This window comes from Staurois parvus, unplaced genomic scaffold (genome assembly GCF_062004578.1).
Source record: "Staurois parvus isolate SC_StPar_1 unplaced genomic scaffold, SC_StPar_1.0 ptg001045l, whole genome shotgun sequence".
Classification (NCBI taxonomy): domain Eukaryota; kingdom Metazoa; phylum Chordata; class Amphibia; order Anura; family Ranidae; genus Staurois; species Staurois parvus.
The window spans coordinates 4,113,612-4,139,865 of record NW_028318841.1 but is presented as its reverse complement, the minus strand read 5'-3'; the positions used below and the strand labels follow the sequence as shown (position 1 = coordinate 4,139,865).

Here is a 26,254-nt window from a genome sequence, read left to right as displayed (position 1 = left end):
ACAGTGTTATATACTAAACCAGACTGACAGCTCCGCAGACTGTCAACGGTGACACGCCCCCTCTCCCACATGTGTGTCAATGCCCACCCTATAGCTAACACGTGTTCCTCCTCTTTTCCCGCCCCTGGGAGTGTCAGCACCGCCCTTTATTAGCTGTCAGACACGTGTTTCTGCCCTCATCCTATCGCTTCCTCTGTTTGAGCCACGCCCTTCTCTCACTGTCAGGTGCACACGGCGCTCCTTGCGCTATCCCCGCCCCCTGTGTAGGTCAGCACCGCCTGCCTTCTTGGCTGTGCTCGCGGTGATCTCGCGATATCCGGGCCGTGTTTATGTGAGTGTGCCGGGCCCTCCTCTTTGTAGCTGGCTCGGCCTGTCAGCGGAGAGCTCGGAGCATACATGCTGACCGGGCCTGCGCCTCCGGGGAGCGGCGCCAACTGACGCCTAAACAGCCTGCCACCCGACGGCCATGGCGTCCGACAGCGACACGGAGGAGTTCTTCGATGCACCGGAGGACGTGACGCTGTCCTGCTCTCCTGGAGTGTGAGTGTCAGTGGAGGGGGTGTACCCGCACAGTGCGACCCCCCCTTCTCTACACCCCCCTATCTGTTTTGTGTCATCCCCTCCTCTCTATAGTCTATGAGCAGTGGGGTCACATGTGTCCCGGGGGCGATTACTATTGGCTGCAGTCTACATGGCAGGTCCTCTTCACTGTATAGAACGTCTACAACCCCACCCCTCCATTATATCCGTGTGTAACCCTGACAGGTCTTCTTCACTGCAACTGTGTATATACAACCCCACCCCCTCCTATTATATGTGTGTGTATATGTGACCCTGACAGGTCCTCTTCACTGCTACTGTGCATGTGAACCTGACAGGTCCTCTTCACTGTATGGTATGTGTATAAACCCTCCCCATTATATGTATAACCTTGACAGGTCCTCTTCACTGCTACTGTGTGTATATGTGTGTGTGTGTGTGTGTATGTATATATATATTGTATACAACCCCACCCCCTCCATTATATCCGTGTGTAACCCTGACAGGTCTTCTTCACTGCTACTGTGTATATACAACCCCACCCCCCTCTATTATATGTGTGTGTATGTGACCCTGACAGGTCCTCTTCACTGTTACTGTGTATGTGAACCTGACAGGTCCTCTTCACTGTATGGTATGTGTATAAACCCTCCCCATTATATGTATAACCGTGACAGGTCCTCTTCACTGCTACTGTGTGTATATATAATGTATACAACCCCACTATATATATATATATATATATATATATATATATATATATATATATATATATATATATATATATATATATACACAGTATTTATATAGTGCCAAAAAGTTTGCTCAGCGCTGTACATTATAGTGGGAGACAGTACATTAAACAATACAGATACAATACACGAGGGGTTCCAGGGCCCTGCTCTTTGGAGCTTACAATCTAGGAGGGAATATACATATACACATCCCCGGTCCGCTCCTCTCACATTGTGTGTGTGTGTGTGTGTATGTATGTGTGTATGTATGTATATATATATATGTATGTATATATATATATATATATATATATATATATATATTAAATAAATCATGACCGATCCTCTTCACTGTATGTACCAACTTCTCCCATATTTGTTTGTATACATGAACCTGACAGGTTCACTTCACTTGCATGTAATGGATGTATACAACACCCCCCCCCCCTCATCTTTGCAGCATTGTTTACACCCCCCCCAAACACACATACACGCGTGTGTGTGTATATGTGTATGTATGTATATATATATATATATATGATAGGTCCTCTTCACTGCACCTATGTACACATTGTATACCCCCCCGCCCCAAATATGTGCATTATGTGAGTCCCCTGACAGATCCTCCTTATGACTACTGCATATAATAGATTTAAACTCCTTTTTATTATGTGTATATCTCCCCTTAGGGGTCCTATTCACTGAATGCTGTGTATGTATTGTATACACTCCCCCCCTTCCCATTATATATGTGTATAACCCAGACAGGAGAGGGATGATGCACAGTGACCGGTCCTCTTCACTGAATGCTGTATATGTAATGTATACAAGGTGTGACAATGGAGTGTGTATTAAAAAAAATAAGAATAAAATGTCCTTATGTGTACACTAGCGGCTGTTGTCACCTTCAAAGTAGTCCCCATACTTCTTGCGCCTTCATGGAAATCTTTCCACCCCTCCTTAAACTGCCTACACCATTCAGAAAACACTGGATTTCTAAATGGAATGTTCACCATAAGTCTGTTGTCCCAATCTTGTGCTGTCAACCCCTGACAGGTCCCCGTGTGTGCCAGTCTTGTGCTGCCACCCCTGACAGGTCCCCGTGTGTGCCAGTCTTGTGCTGCCACCCCTGACAGGTCCCCGTGTGTGCCAGTCTTGTGCTGCCACCCCTGACAGGTGCCCGTGTGTGCCAGTCTTGTGCTGCCACCCCTGACAGGTGCCCGTGTGTGCCAGTCTTGTGCTGCCACCCCTGACAGGTGCCCGTGTGTGCCAGTCTTGTGCTGCCACCCCTGACAGGTCCCCGTGTGTGCCAGTCTTGTGCTGCCACCCCTGACAGGTCCCCCTGTGTGCCAGTCTTGTCATGTTCCCCAATTGGGTTCACAGGCCTGATGTGTTCACCTGTCCCCTGGCAGGTCCGTAGCTTTCCTATGTATATACAGTAACTCTAATACATCCCTTCTTCCCTCTGGGATTATCTCCTGTGTGTCCTGCTCCCCTCTTCTGTCGGTAACCCCTTTCCCTGTAAGTGCACACCTTTACTTTTCCCTCCATACTTGTGTCTCCTTATGATGACACTTCTTATTTACAGTCTCTGACTGGCACAGCCTATTATGTCAGTAATGTTAAGTATTTACTTGTGTACCTGATGTTTTCCTTTTTCAGTTTTAATGTATTGCACCCATGATCTGACCCTTTTTGCCCCATTTAAAACCCTCCATCGGATTCTGCAGACCTTCCACAAAGCTACTTTTTAATTACTGTTAAATATGGCTTGGTAAACCTGGCCTCCCACTCACTCTTTTACTTTCTTGCCTGTCAGCCCTTTAATTAAGAAATTGCGTTCCTAATTCAATGTTATGCTTTGCCTTCCATGTCTTTTGTCTCTACCTTTTGTTGTTATTTTTATATCTTGCTAAGCCAAAGGAATACAGCTGTCCCCCTATATGTGCTTCTTCTCTTGTTAGTAGAGGAACTATGTTTTTTTATTTTATTTTTTTATAATGCTTGTGTCCGTGTACATCGTGTGTGTGTGTGTGTGTGTGTGTGTGTGTACACAGCAGCATAGATGAGAATGGGCTGCAGTTGGAATGCCTTTATCTCCACTTGCTAAGAGGTGTCCGTATAAAAAAATTGCTTTGTGAGTTTCTTAGCATTTCATGATTAACCCCCGAAATGTTTGTAATTTGTGTGAAATGTCAGTTTATATTTGTTGTGTTATGCAGGCAAAAGTAACATTCGAAGTGAAGCCTTATCCCAGGTTTATACTGATGCGTTTGGGATAACACCGCGATTCTTGTACGTTTTCCGCACCGCATAACAATCGCACTGTGTTCATGCAATCTGCTGCGGGTTTCAATGTTAACGATATCCCCCAAAAGCAGGCTGCAAAAACACGTTGTGTTTGCCTGAATTGGATTGCATGGATATGAACATCCATGCGATCCAATTCTAGGGCGGCAAAAAAAGGTTTTTCGTGTGGTGCGATTTCAGCCATACAAAATGAATGGGCTCAAATCGCACTGCACAAAATCGCATGTGATTTGCACAGGAGTGCGGTGCGATTCTTGTACAAATCGCACTTGGTTCCACAGCACGAAGCAGGACTCAATAACATTTGAGGAATTAAAACCTAAGTCCAGGTTTTGGTTAACTTTAAATTGCTTATTTGGCCAATCAAACTGTTTCCATTACTAGGGAATGCCCCCCTTGTGAGTGCTGTATACAGTGTATGTGGAGTAGACCATTGGCTATATACAGTGCTGTGCCTCCAACAGAGGCATGGGTACATCCATCTTGTAATCAGGACAAAACTGAGTCAGACCGAACATTGCTCAGCCACTCACAGGAAACCTTGTGATTTTATGAAGGAATACAAGGCTTCCTGTGATTGGATGAGGTGGAGATTGTAACTTTAGTCACCTGCCTCTCCATCTCGGCCAGTCAGAGGAAGCCTTGTGTTTGTTCATAAAATAAAGTGCTTCCTGTAAATGGCTGAGCAGCGCTCAACCAGTCTTGATTTTCTGGTTAGTGGATGGTAAATCTCTGTATCACTACCAGAACACATCTCTGTATAATGTATCTTGCTAATGCTACATACAGTTGATCTAGTGCTGACAGTGGCTTCAATCCTTGAGGAAGCCTTCATTTGGTTTGCAAATATTAAAGATTCTAACTACCAGCAAGAATGAGTTGGATTCCTTACATTTAAAGAGTACCTATCATTTTAGATCCATCATGGAACCACCTGTTAGTGGGCATCCACTCACCTGCTGCCGCCACATCCCTCACCTTGTTGTCACTGCCGCCTCACCAGCTATCTCATTAAAGTGAATGGGACTGCCGGTGAGTCAACAACGGGTCAGAGGAGGTGCCACTGCGGGACAGAGATGACAGTTGCTCTTTAAAAATTATGATTTAAATCAAGCCTATTCACTAGTGATTTTAAATCAAATCCAAAACAAAAAAAGACCTACCATTTAAAAAACAATATTTTACTTTTTGCTATAAAACATATCCAGTAAATAATCTAATTTTCGTCATAAATTTAGGCAAAAATGTATTCTGCTACATGTCTTTTTGCTAAAAAAAAAATAAAAAAAAATAAAAATCCCAACACGTGTAAATTGGTTTATGTGACAGTTATAGCGTCTACATATGGCGGTATTTATCTTGTTTTTTTAATATACTAGTAATGGTGGTAATCGGCAACTTATTGCGAGACTGTAGTGGGCATTCTGTCACTAGGGGGGGGGGGGGGACGGGACTACCTGCCACTGACATCCCCAGTGACACTAATACAGTGATCAGTGCTAATAAACAGCACTGATACTGTGACACTGTACTAATGGCACTGGGCAGGAAGGGGTTAACGTCTGGGGCGATCAAAGGGTTAACTGTGTGCTGTGTTTTACTGTGTACAATGCAGCGTGCTGGAGCTGACAGGTAAGGGATCTGTATTGTTTACATGCAGACCTCTCCCCCGTCAGTGTTCCTCAGCGAATGCCGGATTTTGACGGGGAATCTCTGGTTGGGACCCGGTGACCGAGAGCTGTAGCTGCCAAAGGTGGTGCGGTTAGGGCATGTGTGCCCCTACCCAGAAATACAAAATCACGTGTGTGTGTGTTTCGGAATGTACTTTTTTTTTTTTTTCTGTTAATTCAGTGGGTTTAGTTCTGCTGTAAAGTGGGCTTTAATATGAGGGATACATTTGTAAAGTGTATGGAGAGTCCTGTACTCACCACTGGCAGTGTAAGGCTACGTTCACACTAGCCTTGTGTGCAGGCGGCAGAGAGGCGTTTGGGAAGCGTTTTTACCGCTTCCCAAACGCCTCTGCCAATTCTGCACATTACAGCACATTGTGCTGTTCTAACGGGAGCGTTTGCGTCGCGTCGCGGCAAAACGGACGCCTCTGGTCGAGTCAGGAGGCTTTGAAGCCTCCTATTCTCGTCTATGGTGCCGCTCCGCAAACGCCCGGCCGGCGTTTGCGGTGCGGTTGCGACGCGTTTGCGGGGCGGTAACACCACTCAAACTGTATTATAGGCGTTTGTGGGGCGTTATTAACGCTCGGCAAACGCCTAGCAACCGCCACTAAACCGCGCATGCGGCGTTTGCGGAGCGTTAATAACGCCCGACAAACGCCGGACCAACGCTTGCCAAACGCTATAGGGGCGTTTGGCAAGCGTTGGTAAAACAGCCAAGTGTGAACGAGCCCTAATCAATCGGCCACTGCAGTGAGTGAACAGCTATACAGAACTGATACAACTTTGCAGGGAGGGAACTCTGTTTATCTTAGGTGATTTGTTGGTCATCTGTGAACTTTTCATACAGTTTGCAACTTTGTATCAGTCTGTATTGGTTCAGTCTCTGCAGTAGCTGATTCATTACAGGGTCAGTGTTAAAGTGGAGTTCCAGCTGGTAAAAAAAAAAAAAAAAAAAAAAAAAGCAGCTACAAAAACTGTAACTGCTGACTTTTAAAATACAGCCACTTATCTGTCCCTCAGTCCAGCAGTGTCCTCACCACAGCTGGTTTCACCGGCCGTCTTCTCTCCCTGGCGCTGGCATCTTTAGTGTGGGCACCCGGTTGTGACATCTTGCAGCTTCACTGCCAGGTACCCATTGCGCATGCGTTGGAAGTGCTGCACTTTGTGAATGGCCCCGTAGTCTTCTGGGACCTGTCGCATGTCCCAGAAGACTACAGGGAGGGAGGACAACTTCTGATCGCCTAGGCGATCGCAGCAGAAGTGGGAGCGGGTACCTCCAAAATTCCAGTACCCGCTCCCCAAAGGTGCCAGTCCTTAATGGGGAGTGGGGGAAAAGCATTAAAAAGGAGCTTCCAGTTTGGGTGGAATTCCACTTCAAATACAGGAATGCCTGTATAAAACGGTCATTAGACAGTGCAGATCACAGGCCAGTCATAGTGGCTTTGCACCTTGTGATCGCATGTACAAATTGCCTATTCCTCCTCGACAAATGCCAGAAAAAGGAAGAGGCAGCTCTCTTGTGATGGTTGCTATGCTGGAGAGAACACCAGTTTGTGTTTTGGCAGATGTGTTCTATGGAGATTGGCATCTTCTATGTATATAAAATTCATTTGGCTACAAAATTGCATGGCCTGGTAATTGTTGGACTATGACAGCACAGTAAACAGCCTGGTAATGAGAGGATGTAACACACTGGTATTCAGGTGATTAAAGTAAACCTGGACAAACACAGAACTACACCAGAAGAGGTCACATTTATTGAAAACTGTACATCAAATGTATCTGTAAATACATAAATGTAAATTCTTTCTATACGCCCTTTCTTTTGGTACATTTGGTGTGATTGGCACTGGTAGAAGGAGAATGCAAGTTAAAGTGATTCTAATTGCTTATTTTATTTATTCAAATAGCAAACACGTCTATACCTGCTGTGTGCAGTGGTTTTGCACAGAGCAGCCCAGATCCTCCTCTTTCGGGTCCCCCACCAGCACTCCTGGCCACTCCCTCCTGTCGGGTTCCCCCCCCCCCCCCCCAGCAAGTCGCTTGCTATGAGGGCACCAGCTGCTCCATGTATCCATTCACACAGAGTAGCGGCTCTGCCCTGCCCCCTCCCTCTTCTCACTGGCTGTGATTGACAGCAGTGGGAGCCAATGGCTCCCGCCTCTCTCAGCCAATGAGGAGAGGGAAGCCCGGGATAGCCGAGACTCCAGTGGACATTGCGAGGGGGCTTAAGTGAGTATTGGGGGGCTAGGGGAGATGCTGCACATAGAAGGTTTTTTACCTTCATGCATAGAAAGCATGAATGTAAAAAAACCTTGAGCCTTTAGAACCACTTTAAGCTAGACATTTGCATGTAATTTCAATGGCTTTATCTCTAGAATTACTGGTTCATATGTGGTTTTCACTGAAGGTAACCACCGCTTATGCATATTTTTTTTTTTTTTCTCTTCATCCTGTGCTCAGTTTCATGTACCTAGAATTGTGATTGGCGCAATTTTTAAATGTGAACTTCTGGTATGATTATAATTGCAAGCATACATTGGTCAGCTTGGACCAAGACAGACATTGGACCAATTTTCAGTATGCAATTAAGATCATTCCTAGATTTCAGCTTTAAAGTAAGACTCCCGGCAAAACCCATACAGTGCTTAGCATAAATGAGTGCACCCTTTTTTTAAAAGTAACATTTTAATCAATCTCTCAATGAGCACAAGAACAATTTCCAAAATTTTGACAAAACTGAGTTTTATGGAACATTTGTTTAGCTCATTACATGTAAGTAAGGTTAAAAATATAGCTTGGATTACAAAATCTTCAGTTTTACTCAAATTAGTTGATGTAAGAATGAATACACCCCACATCAAAAACTACTACGGCTTGTATTTTGTATGACCTCCATGATTTGTAAGGACAGCACCAAGTCTTATAGACATGGAATTAACTAGTTAGTGACATATTGCAACATCTGTATTTTTCCATTCTTCAAGAATGAACTATTTTAGAGCCTGGATGCTGGAAGGACAATGATGCTCAACTTGTCTCTTCAGAATTCCCCATAGGTGTTCGGTTGGGTTCAGATCAGAAGACATACTTTGGCCACGGAATCACTTTCACCCTGCTCTGCTTCCTGAATTACAACAGTGGCCTTAGATGTGTGTTTTGGATCATTCTCATGTTGTAAAAATGCATGATGACCAGGGGCACGGAGTGATGGTTGCACCTTCTCTTTCAATATAGAGCAGTACACCTGTGAATTCATGATACCATCAATGAAATGATCCCAGACACCAGCAGCACTCATGCAGCCCCACAGAAGGACACTGCCACCACCATGTTTCACTGTAGGCACCATGCATTTTTCTTTGTACTCCTCACCTTTGTGACGCCATTCAGTTTTGAAGCCATCAGTTCCAAAAAATGTATCTTGGTCTCATTACTCCAGAGTACAGAGTCCCAGTAGTTGTCTTCTTTTTGAACAGAAAATGTTGATTCTGAAAGGAAAGTAAAGGTTTTCTGACGTATCTGTTGGGATGTACTCATTTATGCTGAGAACTGTAACTCAGGGATGCACATGTAACATGATAAATGTCGTCTGCTTTTTAGTTATGGTTTTGAGGGGAAAAAACATTGCTCTTTAACAATTAGGGCCTTTGGCTGGCAGTGAAGCCTGTCTTGAGATGACAGGTTAATTTCACTGCCACTGCACTGATTACCATACTATTTAGGAGGGGCTTAAATAGCACTACTGCTGACCACCAGTGCAGGATATGGAGAGGGGTGAACATTGCCACTAATGCAAATATTTATTTATTTTTTTGCGCCACTGGCACCAATGATGGCATGCGATATTCTGATGCTCCAGTCTCCGTTCCGGCTCCCTGTGATGGCTCAGCCAAAAAAGATGAGACTCCATTAGTGTGATACCGTTAAGTATTTAAGATCAAATAAAAATTTACTTACAAAGCTCCAAAATATATAAGCACATAATCATAAAAATGCTGCAGGTGCTAGCTCCAGACTGTATGGACTTTTATCTAATGTGGACTTTATTGTCTTCACAATTTTTGTAGTTATAATTTTGCATTTAGAGTTAATACCTAATTGATAATTTGTTTGCATAAGTTTCGATTATCGCACACACAGCATGACAATATTAGTTTAATGTTATTGAGCATTTGTATTTTTTTTATGCTTTTTGAGTGCAGCTGTGCAGTTTTGGAGTTTTGTGATTTCTGCACTAAACTGTTTTTTTTTTTTTTTTTTTTTTTTTTTTTAAATGTATATTCACTTTGATTTTCCTTTTACCTGGTGAGGTCTGTTATCAGTGAGGAACCTGGCTATTTCCACCTGCAGGGACTGAGTGTCCATTGCTGCACTTTAACCCTCGCTGGTCAATTCCCTTTGCTTCTCTTGGTCTGATATCAGTCCTTTTATGGATCCTAAGAGAACCCCTCTGCTGTCCATGTCATGCAATCTGTAACCTGTTATATGCTACAATGTTGAGAGATCGGTGTGCTGTAATACACTGATACATAATACAGTAAAGATCTACGGAACACACTACTTCTCACATTTCAGTTTCATTTTGTGACATGAAGGAATATTCAGCTCATCGCTTTACTGGAAGACTTGACATCCATGAGGCATAAAGGACACTGTATGCAGATGATGGCTTCCTACTTACATTTCCCCATCCCATTACCTCTATTATGTTTTATAGAATCTTTACCTGTTGAAAATGTATACATGTCTAGTTCAACATTTTACCACAGTGTATGGAACTACTAATCCTGGCTTCTGCACTGAATTAGAGGTTTATAAAGGTGAAGAGTATAAGGCTTCATGCACATGGGACGTTTTAATAACGCTGGTAACATTAGCTGTGTAAAGTCACGTTAAAAACGTGAGTTTTTGGCTTCCTCTGTCCCCTCGTATTGGTGTCACTGGGGATGTCACCAGATCAGTTCCCGACGCAGTCCCGCAGTCTTGCTATAAGTTGCTGATCGCCGCCATTACTAGTAAAAATGAAAAAAAAAAAATGTAAAAGCCCAATGTATATATACCGCCATTTGTAAAAACGCTATAATTTTCATGTCAACAAATTCATTTACACGTATTTGGGATTTTTTTTTTTCTTAGCAAAGACGTAGCAGAATACATTTTGTCCTAAATGTATAAGTTAAATATTTTTTTTTTTTTTTTGGCTCGTGTGTTGTTTTTTTCTTTTTCTTTTTGTTTTGTACTATCATCTAGGAGCATTTTGCTTTTGTTTGTTTTTTTGCTAGAAAGATGCTCTCAAAAATGCAAGACCGAAGGGTTTTTTTTTTTCCCTCGAAATGCTGATCTTAATAAAAACAAAAACCTCCTCTAGACTACCTAGTGTGCATGGACACATTAGGATAACAATAGTGTGGTTGTTTTAATTTTAGTTATTTTATTGTTGGTGTGCTGGTGATATCTTGGATTGGCAGCTTTAATAATGATCCCAGCTGTATGCATTACTTCAGTCCTTAAGGTCTTCTGAAATGCCTCTTGATTGAGTGGTTGCATGAACAAATTCTATTTGCGAAGTGTGAATTCTGTTGGGTACTACCTGTAGGCCGCATTCACAATTGTTGTGCTTTTTCTTGCATGGCAAAAGCTAGAACTATGTGTAGTTTTCAGTGGAGCCCCAACGCATACACACGGACAAACACACCTGTTCCTCAGTGCACCGAAAGTACAGCATGTGCATCTTTTGATCCATACAATTTTTAAGCCCTGAATGAAAATGAATGGGCGCATCCAACCCATTGCACAAAATATGCATTGCAACATGGTGAATGGGCCTGTAGTCTTCACTTGCAACACTCTAGTCTGCCTAGCCTTTATTCAAGATGTGATTTTCATAAAGGTTCATATTCTCGTTCTATCAAGTAAATAATTGTGATCTTTGTTCAGTTTTCTGGCATAATGAAAATCAGATCAGTTTTTAAGTCCGTTATGCAAAAATCCAGGTAATTCTAAACTATGCAGCTGCAACCATGCAGCTTTAGTTTTGCATAGTTGCTGGCAAGGTGCACTGACTTTTTAGGATTGTCTATGCAGAAAACAAATCTTCAACATCATCCCTAATTCTTTTCTGTCCGTCTCCCCTTTAGAAGTTTATAGATTAATACTGCTCTTTTGAATTTAAAAAATGAATGAGCAGTCTGAGTTGAGAGCATTCTCATCTGGTACTGGAATCTAGAGCTAGAAGGATGGCAACCCCAGCTGATAAAAGTAAACCTCATCGGAAGAGGTGGTCTTGCATGGAGAAATCTAGTAATCTCCGTTAATATAGTGACTGGTACAAGGGAGAGTACATGCTTCTGGGAAAGGGGGAGCTAAGGGGACCCATTTTTGTCTTGCACATGCAGGGCAATCTGCAAACACGCTCAGCTTCTATTTGAATTTAAGCAGCTTCTTTCAACACTCAAGTAGTCTTAGAAAAAGCACTTCACTTCCAAAAATATTGCATGGAGTTTATGGTGAATATAATACTTTGTCTGATTCACTATGCAGAGTATTTACTTACTTATTTACAAGCAGAGATGTCTAGCACCGAGCAGAGATGTCCTATCTCTCAGGACTTGTGTGCTTCTGGGTATTATTCTCTTTCTATTGTGCTAATGTTTTTATTCCATTGTGCTCACCTCAGATATAAAGCTTTAATTAATATTTCATGGGAGTGGTGCTGTGTGCTCTAGAGACTTCATTTGGCCCATAGCCTGTGCAGCATTTTTTTTGACCTGTGAGTAGTTGTTCAGCCTACCTCTCAGAAATGTTAACATTTATAGTGTGTCCTATTTGAACCATATTTTTACAGACTCTATGAAGTCGTAGAGCAAAGACTCGTAATATGCAAGCTAGAATAAAGGGCCACTTGGTGTTTGTTGATTGATTGACAATGCACTGCCCAAATAGTATAGGGGCCCTTGTGTTCATGAACATTGTAGGAAAGGACATTCAGTTCATTTAAAATGATTGTAAAGTGTGTGCGTGGATTTTTTCTTTTTTTTTTTTTTTTATAAAAAAAAAAGGTTTACTTCTCTGCTTCGCACAGTGGTTTTGCACAGAGCAGCCCCAATCCTAGAGTCCCCCACTGCCGCTCATGGCTCCTCCTCATTGGTTGAGACAGTGGGACCCCTTTGGCTCCTGTTGCTGTCAATCACAGCGAGTGAGCCAATGAGGAGAGAACAGGGGGAAGCGGGGATGAGCCTCCACTCTGTGTTTCTTATGGACGCATAGAGCCACAGCTGAGGGATGAGCAGCTTTCCTTGGGGGCACTGCTTGAGGGGAAGGTGCCAGGAGCGCCAGCAGGGACCTGAAAGAATAGCATTGGGGCTGCTGTGTGCAATAGCACTGCACATAGCAGGTAAGTAGAGACATGTTTAGCTTCGTCATTTTAACTTCGATATGACACTTGTATTATTTTAGGGAACTGGGAAAGTTGTGTAGTCCCAGAATGTTTTTGATAAAGTTTCCCAAATCTTAAAGTGGATTTTTCAATACAAGGCTGAACTATCTCCGTATGCAGCAGTGGTAAAATTATTATAGTTACATAGTTGGTCTATCTGAAAAAAGTCCATCTAGTTCAGCCATTAACTATTCTCCTATAAAGCGCAAAAAAAAAAAAAAAAAAAAAACACAGCAAAGCATGATCTCATTTGCTCCTGCAGGGGAAAAATTTCCTTCCTGATCCCACGAGAGGCAATTTGATATTCCCTGGATCAACTTTACCTATAAATGTTAGTATCCAGTTATATTCTGTGTTTCTAGGAAATAATCCAGGCCTTTTTTTTTTTTTTTTTTTTTTTTTTTTTTAAAGCAGTCCACTGAGCTGGCCAGAAGCAACTCTTGAGAGAGTCTATTCCACATTTTCACAGCTCTCACTGTGAAGAAACCTTTCCAAATTTGGAGATTAAATCTCTTTTCCTCCAGAAATAAGAGTGCCCTCTTGTCCTTTTGTGATGACCTTGAGGTGAATAACTCTACACAGAGTTCTCTATATGAACCACTGATGTATTTATACATGTTGATCATATCCCCCCCTTAATCTCCTCTTGTCAAGAGAATAAATTCAGTTCCTCTAATCTTTCCTCATAGCTGAGCTCCTCCATGCCTCTTATCAGTTTGGTTGTCCTTCTCTGTACTTTCTCCAGTTCCCCAATGTTCTTTTTGTGAATTGGTGCCCCAAACTGAACTGCATATTCCAGATGAGGTATTTGTACAGTCACACACTGTAAGAAGTGTGTTGCAGGTCTTTCGTACAGGCAGCAAAAAGGGGTGCTTCCACCAACTACTGACCGCCCAGCCAAAGTCTACTATTGCAGACAGACAGGGGTGTACTTGTGCTGCTGCTGAGATGCTTTGATTCACTGCCATGACAATTTTTTCCTCAGTTTGCAGAGTTTGACAGGCAGCACCTGTTGTGTTTTAGAAAACTCTGAACCTGGACCAACGGAAAGAAAGACTAGCAAGGAATATGTGAAGACCAATCCATTTTAAAAGCTAAAAAAAAATCTTCGTTTTAGCAGTGGCACATCCTGCAATGCAACTAGATGCACAAAAGGAAAACTTTTTTTTTCCTTAAATAATTTTGGTTAAATTCATTTTATTCAAAGTGAATTAAATTCAAACTAATTTGGAAAATTCAGATCGACATTTGAATTTATTCTATTCGAGTTTCAAAAGAATACATTAAATTCTTTCAATCTTTCCTCCATAGCTGAGCTCCTCCGTGCCTCTTATCAGTTTAGTTGCCCTTCTCTGTACTTTCTCCAGTTCCCCAATGTTCTTTTTGTTATTATTATACAGGATTTGTATAGTGCAAAATGAAGGCAGGCAGTACAGTTACAATACACTTCAATACAAGAGGAATCGGAGAACCCTGCTCAATAGAGTTTACAATCCAAGGAGGGTCAAGTTATTCTCTTAAGAGATGGGTTAAATTTTTATTTATTTATTTATTTTTTTCCTGTTGAATTCAATTCAATCCTTGAGCTCTGGTTGCAAGATCATAGGCGTAATGACTTGTCTGAGAAACCCATGCTGGAACTTGCTTAGACGGTACATTGTACCTTTTTGACTAGTGAAATGTAGCAACAAGTAGCTGAGCTGCATACACACAACCAAAACATAAGCTGGGCACAGGAAACTAGTGCAAATGACATGCAAAAACAAAACTTTTTCATTTTGCGCATTCAGTTGCATTGCAGGATGTGCCACTGCTAAGATTAAATATTATATATATAAATAATAATTTTTTTTTTTTTTTAGCTTTTAAAATGGATTGGTCTTCACACATTCCTTGCTAATCTCTCTTTCCAGTCTGTTTGCACCACCCACACCAGTTTGTTTCAGGGTGAAATAGAAACTAGTGAGGGTTCTGCACCGAATTAGGGGATTGCAGCAGGTTTCAATATTAAAAAGCTACCACACATCCCAGCCAGGCCAGACCTGGCATACAGGGTGTGAGCGATTTTGAAGTGAGTTCATATCCCTCTCTGCTCATGTAAGAACATAATGTGTGCACAGCCCCCCTCCTCTCTCATGAGCACAATGGGGAATGACAGAAGAACTGGAACATGTAGCTCCAGCTGTACTGTTCTGTAGTGTGTCTGTCACAGGAACCGCATAGAACAGGGAGCAGATCAATCCTAATTAACAAAGGAGCTTGTACCCCTTTTTGTTAATTAGGAGCAGGGTATGCTCTATTTCCTTAGTTTTAAAGAGTGGAAGAGTGGTGCAGGAAAAAAACCTGCACCACTCTGTTAATTCCTCCAACAGGCTACTGCACAGGCATTGTTGCTTAAATCGAGGAAGCAGATGATGACCTTGGAAAAATTATGATGCTGGGCTTATTAGGAGAAAACCATATGAAAGCGTTATCATGATGGGTGTTTTGATCTTAGAACATTATTAAGATTACTAAATCTGAGAACAAAAAAGACTATTGCTGCTGACAACTCCTGGTTACATTTTCTTTTCCTTTCTCTTCCTCCTATTTATTTATTTTTCTTAAAGCAATGGACAATTTGAACAAGTTCAGAAAATACCTGTTGTTCATCTTACTAGAAATGCAGTGTCCTTTACCACTTGCTTGGAGTTGAGCTAGAATGGGGGAAAAAAAATCTTTAGTTTTCCTTCTGTAAACTACTAACCTCCATATAATGCACATGAACAAAGATGACCACCATGAGATACAATGGATGAGTTAGTATAGCTACCCACACTGTGTGTGTGTGTGTGTGTGTGTGTGTGTGTGTGTGTTGTTTTTGCAGATGAATATAAAGGGGGGGGGACAATAAAAAGTAAGCGAATGCAGTGAACCCCTCTAAACATTGGTGAACCACAGTATATTTATATTTTGTTTGTTTTTGGTTTTAAATACATATATTTAGTATGCTTGTACTGATAATGAATGTCATGTATGTATCTGATGCTTTTGTCTACTTTATCTGCAAAGCCTAGGAAGTATGTTCTGCTATTTGCTGTAACTGGTACATCTATAGAGAATTTCTTTCATTATGTATGTAATTTTTACAGTTTGCAGACGAACTTCTAAGTGGTGTGTGTGATCTCTGTGCTTCTATATGCAGGATGTCCTGAAGGTGGTAAATTCACAATACAATGTTCTAGCTATAGGTTTTTGCTGAGCTACATAGCTATTAGCAGCAAATTAGTTAAGTGGCAGGCTTGGTTCCTAGATTTGTCTTGTATCCTGCTTGTGTGGGCGTAGGTGTAGTTCCAGCCTCATGCCTTGCCAGGGTATGTAGTGTATAGGATCTATGTAGAACTGGAACTGTCAAAGCAAGCATATGAGAGCATGTTCTATGGTACAGCTTGCAATCGCTTTGTCACTTTGCTGTCTGATGTGCAATTCTTGCAATATATGATCATTCCTTGTCTCTGCTCACAATATTTAATATTTTCCATGCATCAGACTGTATTTCTGAAGACGATGAATGGAGCAGGACACAATACTGGTATTGGTGTATGTTTTAGCAATTCAAGTGACTGCATCTTGCTAAAGCCACTTTTGTATTACTGCTTTCCATGGCTTCCAGGGTTTGTGTGTGGGTTTTTTTTTGGCTCATCTTTGCCTAGGCACTGCTCTAATCCATTTACAAAAAAAGTGGTCCCAAAAAGCCAAGGTGTGAATGGAACCGCCTTGGGTCACACACATGGTATTCTGGATGTGTTCTGAAACTAACTGATTTGCGTGACAGGCTAGATATTGTGTTACTATTGAATTGGTTCACACAGATGCGATCCACACACATTGCATTTTTGAGTGCCAATACGAAAAGGGTCCATTGCAAGTTTTGTGGTGGTGCGTTCCACACTTGCAAGTGATAAAGTAGAGTGGCATGCAGAGAGAAGTGTTCAATGCAAAAATCACCTCCCATTGACTTCAATGCAAATTCTCCTGTCATTCGAAGTCGATGCTAAATCGTGTCCCATTGACATCAATGAGGCTGTGAAAAAAGAAAAAAAAAATCTGCCCAGCGCCTGGAACTGCATATCCCAGGCGTCGGGCCATCTAAATCACGCATGCCTATAGCTACTTGTCGTAGGTCAGAACCACCTTTTTTAAAGTGCCTGTTCACACATTATTATTATTATATTATTATACAGTATTTATAAAGCGCCGATAGTTCACTCAGCGCTGTACATTACAAAGGGGGACAGAACATGTGACAGAACAATACCAATACAATGCAAAACATGAGGGGATCGAGGGCCCTGCTCTTTCGAGCTTACAATCTAGGAGACGCATGATATTTAACAAAATTGGAGAGTGCAAAATCTAGTGCAGCTCTGCATAGAAACTAATAGGCGTTCAGGTTTTATTATCAAAGCTTAATTAAACAAGCTGAAGTTAAAAGCTGACTGGATTTGATGTACCAGATTCCGAGTGCACCAGTTTTAGTAAATCTACCCCATAGTGTAATGGCAGCTGTTTTCTGCACTGGAAGAATGCCATTCACCACCAGGGCACATAAAAAAAAAATTGAATTCTTTTGGTATTGAAATCACACTGCAACGCAGCCTGGAGATGCAGTGCAGACAACTGCAATAAAATGCAGACATGCTGCTTTTTATCACAGCACATACCACACAGGACTATACCGCATCTCACTTCTTTGCGGTGACATGAATTTAGTGTCATTTGCGCACTTCAAAAAAAGTTGGGAAGAAAAAAAAGAACTGTGTGATGCACTTTAACCACTTGGCAACTGCGCTATAGCCAAATGATGGCTACAGCGTGGTTGTCTAGTTCTGGGAGGGCGTCATATGATGTCCTCCCAGAACACGCCCTCCCGCTCACCCCCAGCAGCACACACCCAGCGATCACCATGATAGCTGTGTCCTACAGACATTGCTGATCACATGATGTGGTAAAAAGCCAATCACAGCGTCCTTTTACCTCGTAAATACAGTTGCCGGTTATCAGCAGCACTTTCCTCACGCTATCACAGGATGAGGAAAGTACTGGCGATAGGCAATTGTTGGACAACAGATCGGCACTGATGATCAGTGCTGCCCATCAGTGTCGCCGATCAATGCCGCCCATCATTGCTGCCTGTCAGTGTCGCCTATCCGTAAAGCAGAATAATTACTTGTTTGCAAAATTTTATAATGGAAACCAAGAATCTTCTTTTTTTTTTTTTTTTTTTTTTTTTTTTATAGTGCAAAAAATAAAACCCCCAGCGGTGATTTAATACCCCCCAAAGAAAGCTCTATTTGTGTGAAAAAAATAAGAATTTCATATGGGTACAATGTTGCATAACCGCACAATTGTCCTTCAAACTGCGACCACACTGAAAGCTGAAAACTGGCATGAGCACGAAGGGGGTACAAGTGCCCGGTAGGCAAGTGGTTAAAGTGCACCACACGTGCTGCTGGCTCACTGCAGTCGAAGCTGATAGTTGCCTGCACATTAAACTGCTCCAGTGTGCTGATTATGTGAACGGGCCCTTAACCACTTCCAGTCCGGACACTTTTACCCCCTTCCTGACCAGGGCAATTTTCAGCTTTCAGTGCTATAACACTTTGAATGACAATTGCGTGGTCATGCAACACTGTACCCATATGAATTTTTTACCATTTTTTTGAGACAGATAAAACGTTATTTTGGTGGTATTTATTCACCGCTGGAATTTTTTTTTTTTTTTTTTTGCTATTTAAATGAAAATGTCCAAAAATTTGGAAAAAAAGTGTTTTTCTTATAAAATTTTGCAAATAAATAATATTTCATCATAAATCTTGGCCAAAATTTATTCTGTTATCTTTTTAGTAAAAAAAAAAATAACCCAAATTAGCTTATAACTAAAAATTATAATTTTTAAACATTTTATTTTACATTTTTTTTATATTATTTATTTTATTTTTATTTTTTTTTACATACTGTTACCCTAGCAGTACAGTGTCACCATGGTGACACTGTACTACTTGTGGGGGGTGATGAAGATTTTATTTTTTTTTTACACTGATTGCTTTTACACCCATATAGGATATAAAAGCAATCATTTCTCTTTCTCTCTGTCTGCATTCTTGCAGCCATTGAGAACTACTGAGTGAGCTGTGATTGGTCACAGCTTGTCACATGGTACAAGGCTGTTGTGAATAGCCTTGTACCATGTGACCTCTGTGATCATTCACAGATTTCACACGTAGTAAGCATTGATGTCAGAAGTGACATCTGCTTACTACTTTGCATGTGATCACTGATTGGCCAATCAGTGATCACATCGGTCGGGACCTCGTACAGAAGTCCCGTCCGATGATTGATTGGTGTTTTACTGTGTCCGGAGGACACAGCGGGCACCAGATCGCGGTGCTGCGCGCTCCCGGGGAGCACACACGAGCAGGGTGCGGGGAGGCCGTTTATAAACGGCCACCCGGCCGTTTTATATACAACAGCCGGTCGGGAAGTGGTTAATGTGCCGCTGTGGATCCGTACAAAAATCCATGCAGCCACACCACCCACACAAGAATGCGGATCCGCGGGCGGGTGCCATTAATTTTAATGGCATGCTGCCCCCACTGGAAATCGCAACCACACTAGGAACCGAGGTTCCCATGCGGGCTGTGTTTTTCAAAGAAGTGCAGGGACTTCTTCCCTGCATGTCCTGGGTCATGGGAGTCCATTCAAATGAATGGGCTCTTGTGTCCACGCAAAACGCGGCCCGCAGGAGCGTACATATGTGAGCCAGGGCTAAATGTCTTGGACTCATTTGTGATTTCAACAAATATGCCATTAAAATTTTGATCACTGGATTAAGTTTCATTTTCTATATGTGGCCGGTTATACTCCAAAGCAACACTTCTGTGGATTGTCATGTAGCTTTAATATGGGCATTAATGCTGCGTTTGTGCTTTCAAATGGACCAAGTTGGAAACTGGGGACTGCCAATGCATAGGCTTGGAAGCAGGAGATTCCTGGAGGCAGCGTCTTCCGTCAAAATATAAAATGTAGTTAGTGGAATACACTGTAAGGGATCATTTCCACTGCTTTGGTTTGTGGCTTGGTAGGAAACTAAACTGCACAGGAATGGCAATGAAAACTCAGCAATTAATGGTGCATTTTATAGATTTTCATCTATATCCGTGTTTCTCAACTATTTTTCAGTCAAGGCACCCTTTAAAATTCTGCATAATATTGAGGCTTCCATTACAAAATGTAAAAAACGAATCTCCTAGTTTTACAGAACATGGCAACATCTGCACATGCATTATTCTTCCTAAGCAAATACACCTTTGCACACTGGTACTGAATAGTATTCCATTGTTTCTCTCTATCAACTAACGTAACCCCAGTGCTGACAGAGAGGGGCAGGGGAAGGGCAAGCAAGGATGCTGTGCAGGGGCCCGATGTCCTTAACTGATGACCGTATATTTTCAGCGGCTAAAATGGTGCATAATGAAAACCTGTGGCTTTGTGTAATTTAAAAGGCAGGATTGATCCACCTACTGGCTTGTATGCAATTTTTAAGCATTTTGCCAAGGCACCCCTGAAGATGCCTGAAAGCACCCCAGAATTCCTGGGCACTGTGGTTGAAAAAGGCTGATTGTGTATGATTCTGCGGGATGTGGTTTAGCAAAAGGCACCCTGCAGGTTTTTCTCTTTTTTACTTAATAAAAGATGCATGTTCATATTTTTAAATGTTTGTTTGCATACAACAGGATGAAATCGCAAAAGTGATTTTAAAGTGGAACTTAAAAAAAAAAAGCGAACGGACAGGATTCGTAGTGCAGAGGACACATGCTATGTCTCTTCTGCATTAAAGTTGCTTACGTGCCTGTCTGCATGGTACACTGAGCTGCACACAGTGGGTATAGAAAAGAATCGCCCCTCTTTTTAAAATCACATTTTGTTGCTTTTCAGCCTGAGATGAAGACCCACAGTTTTTGCAGCTTTTCCTCAAGCATTTGACGGTATTTTGTTCCATCCATTTCCATCTATCCTGACAAGTGCTCCAGTCCCTGCTGCAGAGAAACACCCCCATATCAGGATATTATCACCTCCAATACGAGCGAATTTGTGATCTTGTCACATGCACATAATGACTACACCGTGCCATAAATTCCTGCAACTGCTTCAGAGTTGCTGTAGACCTCTTGGTAGCCTTTCTGACCAGCTTCCTCCTGGCTCTTTCATCCATTTTGGAGCGACGTCCTGATCCAGGGAGGGAGGGAGTTCTGTATTGCACCTAATACCTTTCACTTCCTAATACTAGACTTTACTGTGCTTCTAGTTATTGATAAAGCCTTTGTGTGTGATAGAGATATATATATATATATATATATATATATATATATATTCTCTATCTTTTTCTTTTTTGCATCCATCTTCTAACTTGTGCCTGTCCACAACATTATCCTGGAGATCTTTTCACAGTGGCTTGCCATAGTTGATTTTTTTTCTTTGCTTCAGTTGCACTACAGCAGTGTTTCTCAACTCCAGTCCTCATGGACCCCCAACAGGTCATGTTTTCAGGATTTCCATTATTTTGCACAGGTGATTTGATCAGTTTCACTGCCTTAGTAATTACCACAGCTGTTTCATCTGAGGGAAATCCTGAAAACATGACCTGTTGGGGGTCCATGAGGACTGGAGTTGAGAAACACTGCACTACAGGGACTGAAATGCTCCAGGAAAACTTTGTTCATGCTGAGCTAATCAAAATGACCACAGTTAACAACAGTTAAGTCAAATGGTTTTTTTGTGCCATTGAGAAGGTGATTGGCAACACCTGATGAATTTTACATGTCATTTTTAGGAGGGGTGTGATCCTTTTTCCAACTCTGTGATTCTGTTTTTTTTTAATAATTTTTTTTTCTTGACATGTCAGTGTTCTATCATTCACTTGGATGCTGCAGAGCAACAATTGTGATTATTTTAAAGAGGGGTGATTCTTTTTTGTAGTGTGTGTGTGTGTGTGTGTGTGTGTGTGTGTGTGTGTGTGTGTGTCATGGCTGTCACTCCACTTAAACTCAATCTTTCCAAAACTGAGCTCTTAGTATTCCCTCCAGCCCGTGCCCCCTCCCCTGACATCTCCATCAAGATCAATAACACAACCATCAGTCCCTCCCCTCATGCCAGGGTACTAGGTGTAATCCTAGACTCCCATCTGTCCTTTCAGCCCCAGATCCAATCACTGTCCAAATCTTGTAGACTTCACCTCCACAACATCTCCAAGATATGCCGTTCCTAACCTCAGAAACCACTAAGCAACTTATTCCCTCCCTTGTTATCTCTCGCCTTGACTATTGTAACTCCCTCCTCATTGGCCTACCTAATCGCAGGCTATCCCCTCTTCAGTCTATCATGAATGTTGCTGCCAGATTCATCCACCTTACTAAACGTTCTGTATCTTCCATCCCTCTCTGCCAATCCCTCCACTGGCTTCCCGTTGCCCAACGGATAAAATTCAAAACACTAACAATGTATAAAGCCATTTATAACTCTGCCCCAAATTACATCACCAATCTTGTCTCTAAATATCACCCAAACCGTATCCGCTCCTTGCAAGACCGCCTACTCTCTAGCTCCCTTGTCTCCTCCTCCCATGCTCATCTCTAGGACTTCTCCAGAGCTTCCCCCATCCTCTGGAACTCTCTACCCCAATTTATCAGACTATTGCCTACTCTGCTCACTTTTAGGCAATCTCTGAAAACCTATCTCTTCAGGGAAGCCTATCCTGCCCTCAGCTAATACTGGAATCTTCTACCCTTCCAACCAGTCCATCCCCCACAGTTACTACCTTTTTTGTATCGCTAGCCCCTCCCTCCTAGATTGTAAACTCCAAGGAGCAGGGCCCTCAAATCCCTCTTGTATTGAACTGTATTGTCTCCCGTTATATTGTAAAGCGCTGAGCAAACTGTTGGCGCTGTGTGTGTGTATAATTAATAAATATATATATATAATTTTTTTTTTTTTTTTTAACGTTATAATGAAAGCAATTCTAGCTAGCAGCAAGCTAGAGCTGTACTATCAATATATGACTATAGTGATTTTGCACTGGACTGACTGGCATCTACATCTTTTTGTTTGTCCATTCCTACTCCATTCAGCAGATGGTGGGTTGTTTGTAAGCACACGCTAAAGTTGATTATTCCCTGTAAGTAACTGGATATGCTGTATAATGAATGATCACCTACATCCAGTGTGTGCAGATAATGGCTAATCATGAGCCGATCAGGTTTCTGATTTGATTAGTCTTTAGTGTAGTGGCCTACCTGTAGGAAAGGTTATGCGAGGACAGATCTATCGGTGGTTTTTGAAGAATACATGCAGGGTATGAACGGATATCTTTATTATTTTTTTATTTTTATGTGGACCTTTCTTTTGAAGCTACTATTTTGAAACTTTTGACTGAAATTTGCCTTTTTAAGTCTGCACGAAAAAAATGCCCCTTTTTGCCATGAAAACTTTTCTATACCTCTGCTGCAGTAACTTCAAAAAGAATTTCACTGTAGACCAGCCTTTCTCTTCATTTTTACCACCAAGGAACCCTTAAAATAATATTCAGGTCTGAGACCCACTGAAAAACAGTTCATTGGGGGTCAGTTGGAAGAATGCTCTTTCAGTGGTGTTGAGAATGCCACCTTTTACAGATAGCCCTTGTGTAAATGGTGCTTAACCACTGCTTTTACAGGCATTTTAGTGGTGTGTGTTTTTGGAACTGTAACTGTGCCTCTTATGTTAGCCTGTGTCCATGCACACACAGGCATATCATAAGAGTTTCTTTTACAGCAGTGGTTCTCAACCTTTCTAATGCCGCGACCCCTTAATACAGTTCCTCATGTTGTGGTGACCCCCAACCATAAAATTATTTTCTTTGCTACTTCATAACTGTAATTTTGCAGTGGGAGGAGTAGTGCCACATCATTGGTGTCAGTGGAAGGAGTAGTGCCCCATCACTGATGTCAGTGGGATGAATAGTGCCCCATCATTGGTGTCAGTGGGAGGAATAGTGCCCCATCATTGGTGTCAGTGGGAGGAATAGTGCCCCATCATTGGTGTCAGTGGGAGGAATAGTGCCCCATCGTTGGTGTCAGTGGGAGGAATAGTGCCCCATCGTTGGTGTCGGTGGGAGGAATAGTGCCCCATCATTGGTGTCGGTGGGAGGAATAGTGCCCCATCATTGGTGTCGGTGGGGGGAGTAGTGCCCCATCATTGGTGTCGGTGGGGGGAGTAGTGCCCCATCATTGGTGTCGGTGGGGGGAGTAGTGCCCCATCATTGGTGTCGGTGGGGGGAGTAGTGCCCCATCATTGGTGTCGGTGGGGGGAGTAGTGCCCCATCATTGGTGTCGGTGGGGGGAGTAGTGCCCCATCATTGGTGTCGGTGGGGGGAGTAGTGCCCCATCATTGGTGTCGGTGGGGGGAGTAGTGCCCCATCATTGGTGTCGGTGGGGGGAGTAGTGCCCCATCATTGGTGTCGGTGGGGGGAGTAGTGCCCCATCATTGGTGTCGGTGGGGGGAGTAGTGCCCCATCACTGGTGTCGGTGGGGGGAGTAGTGCCCCATCACTGGTGTCGGTGGGGGGAGTAGTGCCCCATCACTGGTGTCGGTGGGGGGAGTAGTGCCCCATCACTGGTGTCGGTGGGGGGAGTAGTGCCCCATCACTGGTGTCGGTGGGGGGAGTAGTGCCCCATCACTGGTGTCGGTGGGGGGAGTAGTGCCCCATCACTGGTGTCGGTGGGGGGAGTAGTGCCCCATCACTGGTGTCGGTGGGGGGAGTAGTGCCCCATCACTGGTGTCGGTGGGGGGAGTAGTGCCCCATCACTGGTGTCGGTGGGGGGAGTAGTGCCCCATCACTGGTGTCGGTGGGGGGAGTAGTGCCCCATCACTGGTGTCGGTGGGGGGAGTAGTGCCCCATCACTGGTGTCGGTGGGGGGAGTAGTGCCCCATCACTGGTGTCGGTGGGGGGAGTAGTGCCCCATCACTGGTGTCGGTGGGGGGAGTAGTGCCCCATCACTGGTGTCGGTGGGGGGAGTAGTGCCCCATCACTGGTGTCGGTGGGGGGAGTAGTGCCCCATCACTGGTGTCGGTGGGGGGAGTAGTGCCCCATCACTGGTGTCGGTGGGGGGAGTAGTGCCCCATCACTGGTGTCGGTGGGGGGAGTAGTGCCCCATCACTGGTGTCGGTGGGGGGAGTAGTGCCCCATCACTGGTGTCGGTGGGGGGAGTAGTGCCCCATCACTGGTGTCGGTGGGGGGAGTAGTGCCCCATCACTGGTGTCGGTGGGGGGAGTAGTGCCCCATCACTGGTGTCGGTGGGGGGAGTAGTGCCCCATCACTGGTGTCGGTGGGGGGAGTAGTGCCCCATCACTGGTGTCGGTGGGGGGAGTAGTGCCCCATCACTGGTGTCGGTGGGGGGAGTAGTGCCCCATCACTGGTGTCGGTGGGGGGAGTAGTGCCCCATCGCTGGTGTCGGTGGGGGGAGTAGTGCCCCATCGCTGGTGTCGGTGGGGGGAGTAGTGCCCCATCGCTGGTGTCGGTGGGGGGAGTAGTGCCCCATCGCTGGTGTCGGTGGGGGGAGTAGTGCCCCATCGCTGGTGTCGGTGGGGGGAGTAGTGCCCCATCGCTGGTGTCGGTGGGGGGAGTAGTGCCCCATCGCTGGTGTCGGTGGGGGGAGTAGTGCCCCATCGCTGGTGTCGGTGGGGGGAGTAGTGCCCCATCGCTGGTGTCGGTGGGGGGAGTAGTGCCCCATCGCTGGTGTCGGTGGGGGGAGTAGTGCCCCATCGCTGGTGTCGGTGGGGGGAGTAGTGCCCCATCGCTGGTGTCGGTGGGGGGAGTAGTGCCCCATCGCTGGTGTCGGTGGGGGGAGTAGTGCCCCATCGCTGGTGTCGGTGGGGGGAGTAGTGCCCCATCGCTGGTGTCGGTGGGGGGAGTAGTGCCCCATCGCTGGTGTCGGTGGGGGGAGTAGTGCCCCATCGCTGGTGTCGGTGGGGGGAGTAGTGCCCCATCGCTGGTGTCGGTGGGGGGAGTAGTGCCCCATCGCTGGTGTCGGTGGGGGGAGTAGTGCCCCATCGCTGGTGTCGGTGGGGGGAGTAGTGCCCCATCGCTGGTGTCGGTGGGGGGAGTAGTGCCCCATCGCTGGTGTCGGTGGGGGGAGTAGTGCCCCATCGCTGGTGTCGGTGGGGGGAGTAGTGCCCCATCGCTGGTGTCGGTGGGGGGAGTAGTGCCCCATCGCTGGTGTCGGTGGGGGGAGTAGTGCCCCATCGCTGGTGTCGGTGGGGGGAGTAGTGCCCCATCGCTGGTGTCGGTGGGGGGAGTAGTGCCCCATCGCTGGTGTCGGTGGGGGGAGTAGTGCCCCATCGCTGGTGTCGGTGGGGGGAGTAGTGCCCCATCGCTGGTGTCGGTGGGGGGAGTAGTGCCCCATCGCTGGTGTCGGTGGGGGGAGTAGTGCCCCATCGCTGGTGTCGGTGGGGGGAGTAGTGCCCCATCGCTGGTGTCGGTGGGGGGAG

At 44.2% G+C, this 26,254-nt stretch overlaps 1 protein-coding gene across 1 annotated transcript in view; it reads left to right on the top strand.

Moving 5' to 3' along the window:
* Positions 1-283: 283 nt before the first annotated feature.
* Positions 284-26,254, top strand: part of WDR44 (WD repeat domain 44) — a 128,921-nt gene continuing 102,950 nt past the window's right edge. The window contains exon 1 of the mRNA XM_089657961.1: positions 284-540. Coding sequence (XP_089514087.1) covers positions 467-540 — 74 coding nt within the window. The 5' untranslated portion in view covers positions 284-466. The remainder of the gene's footprint in view (positions 541-26,254) is intronic.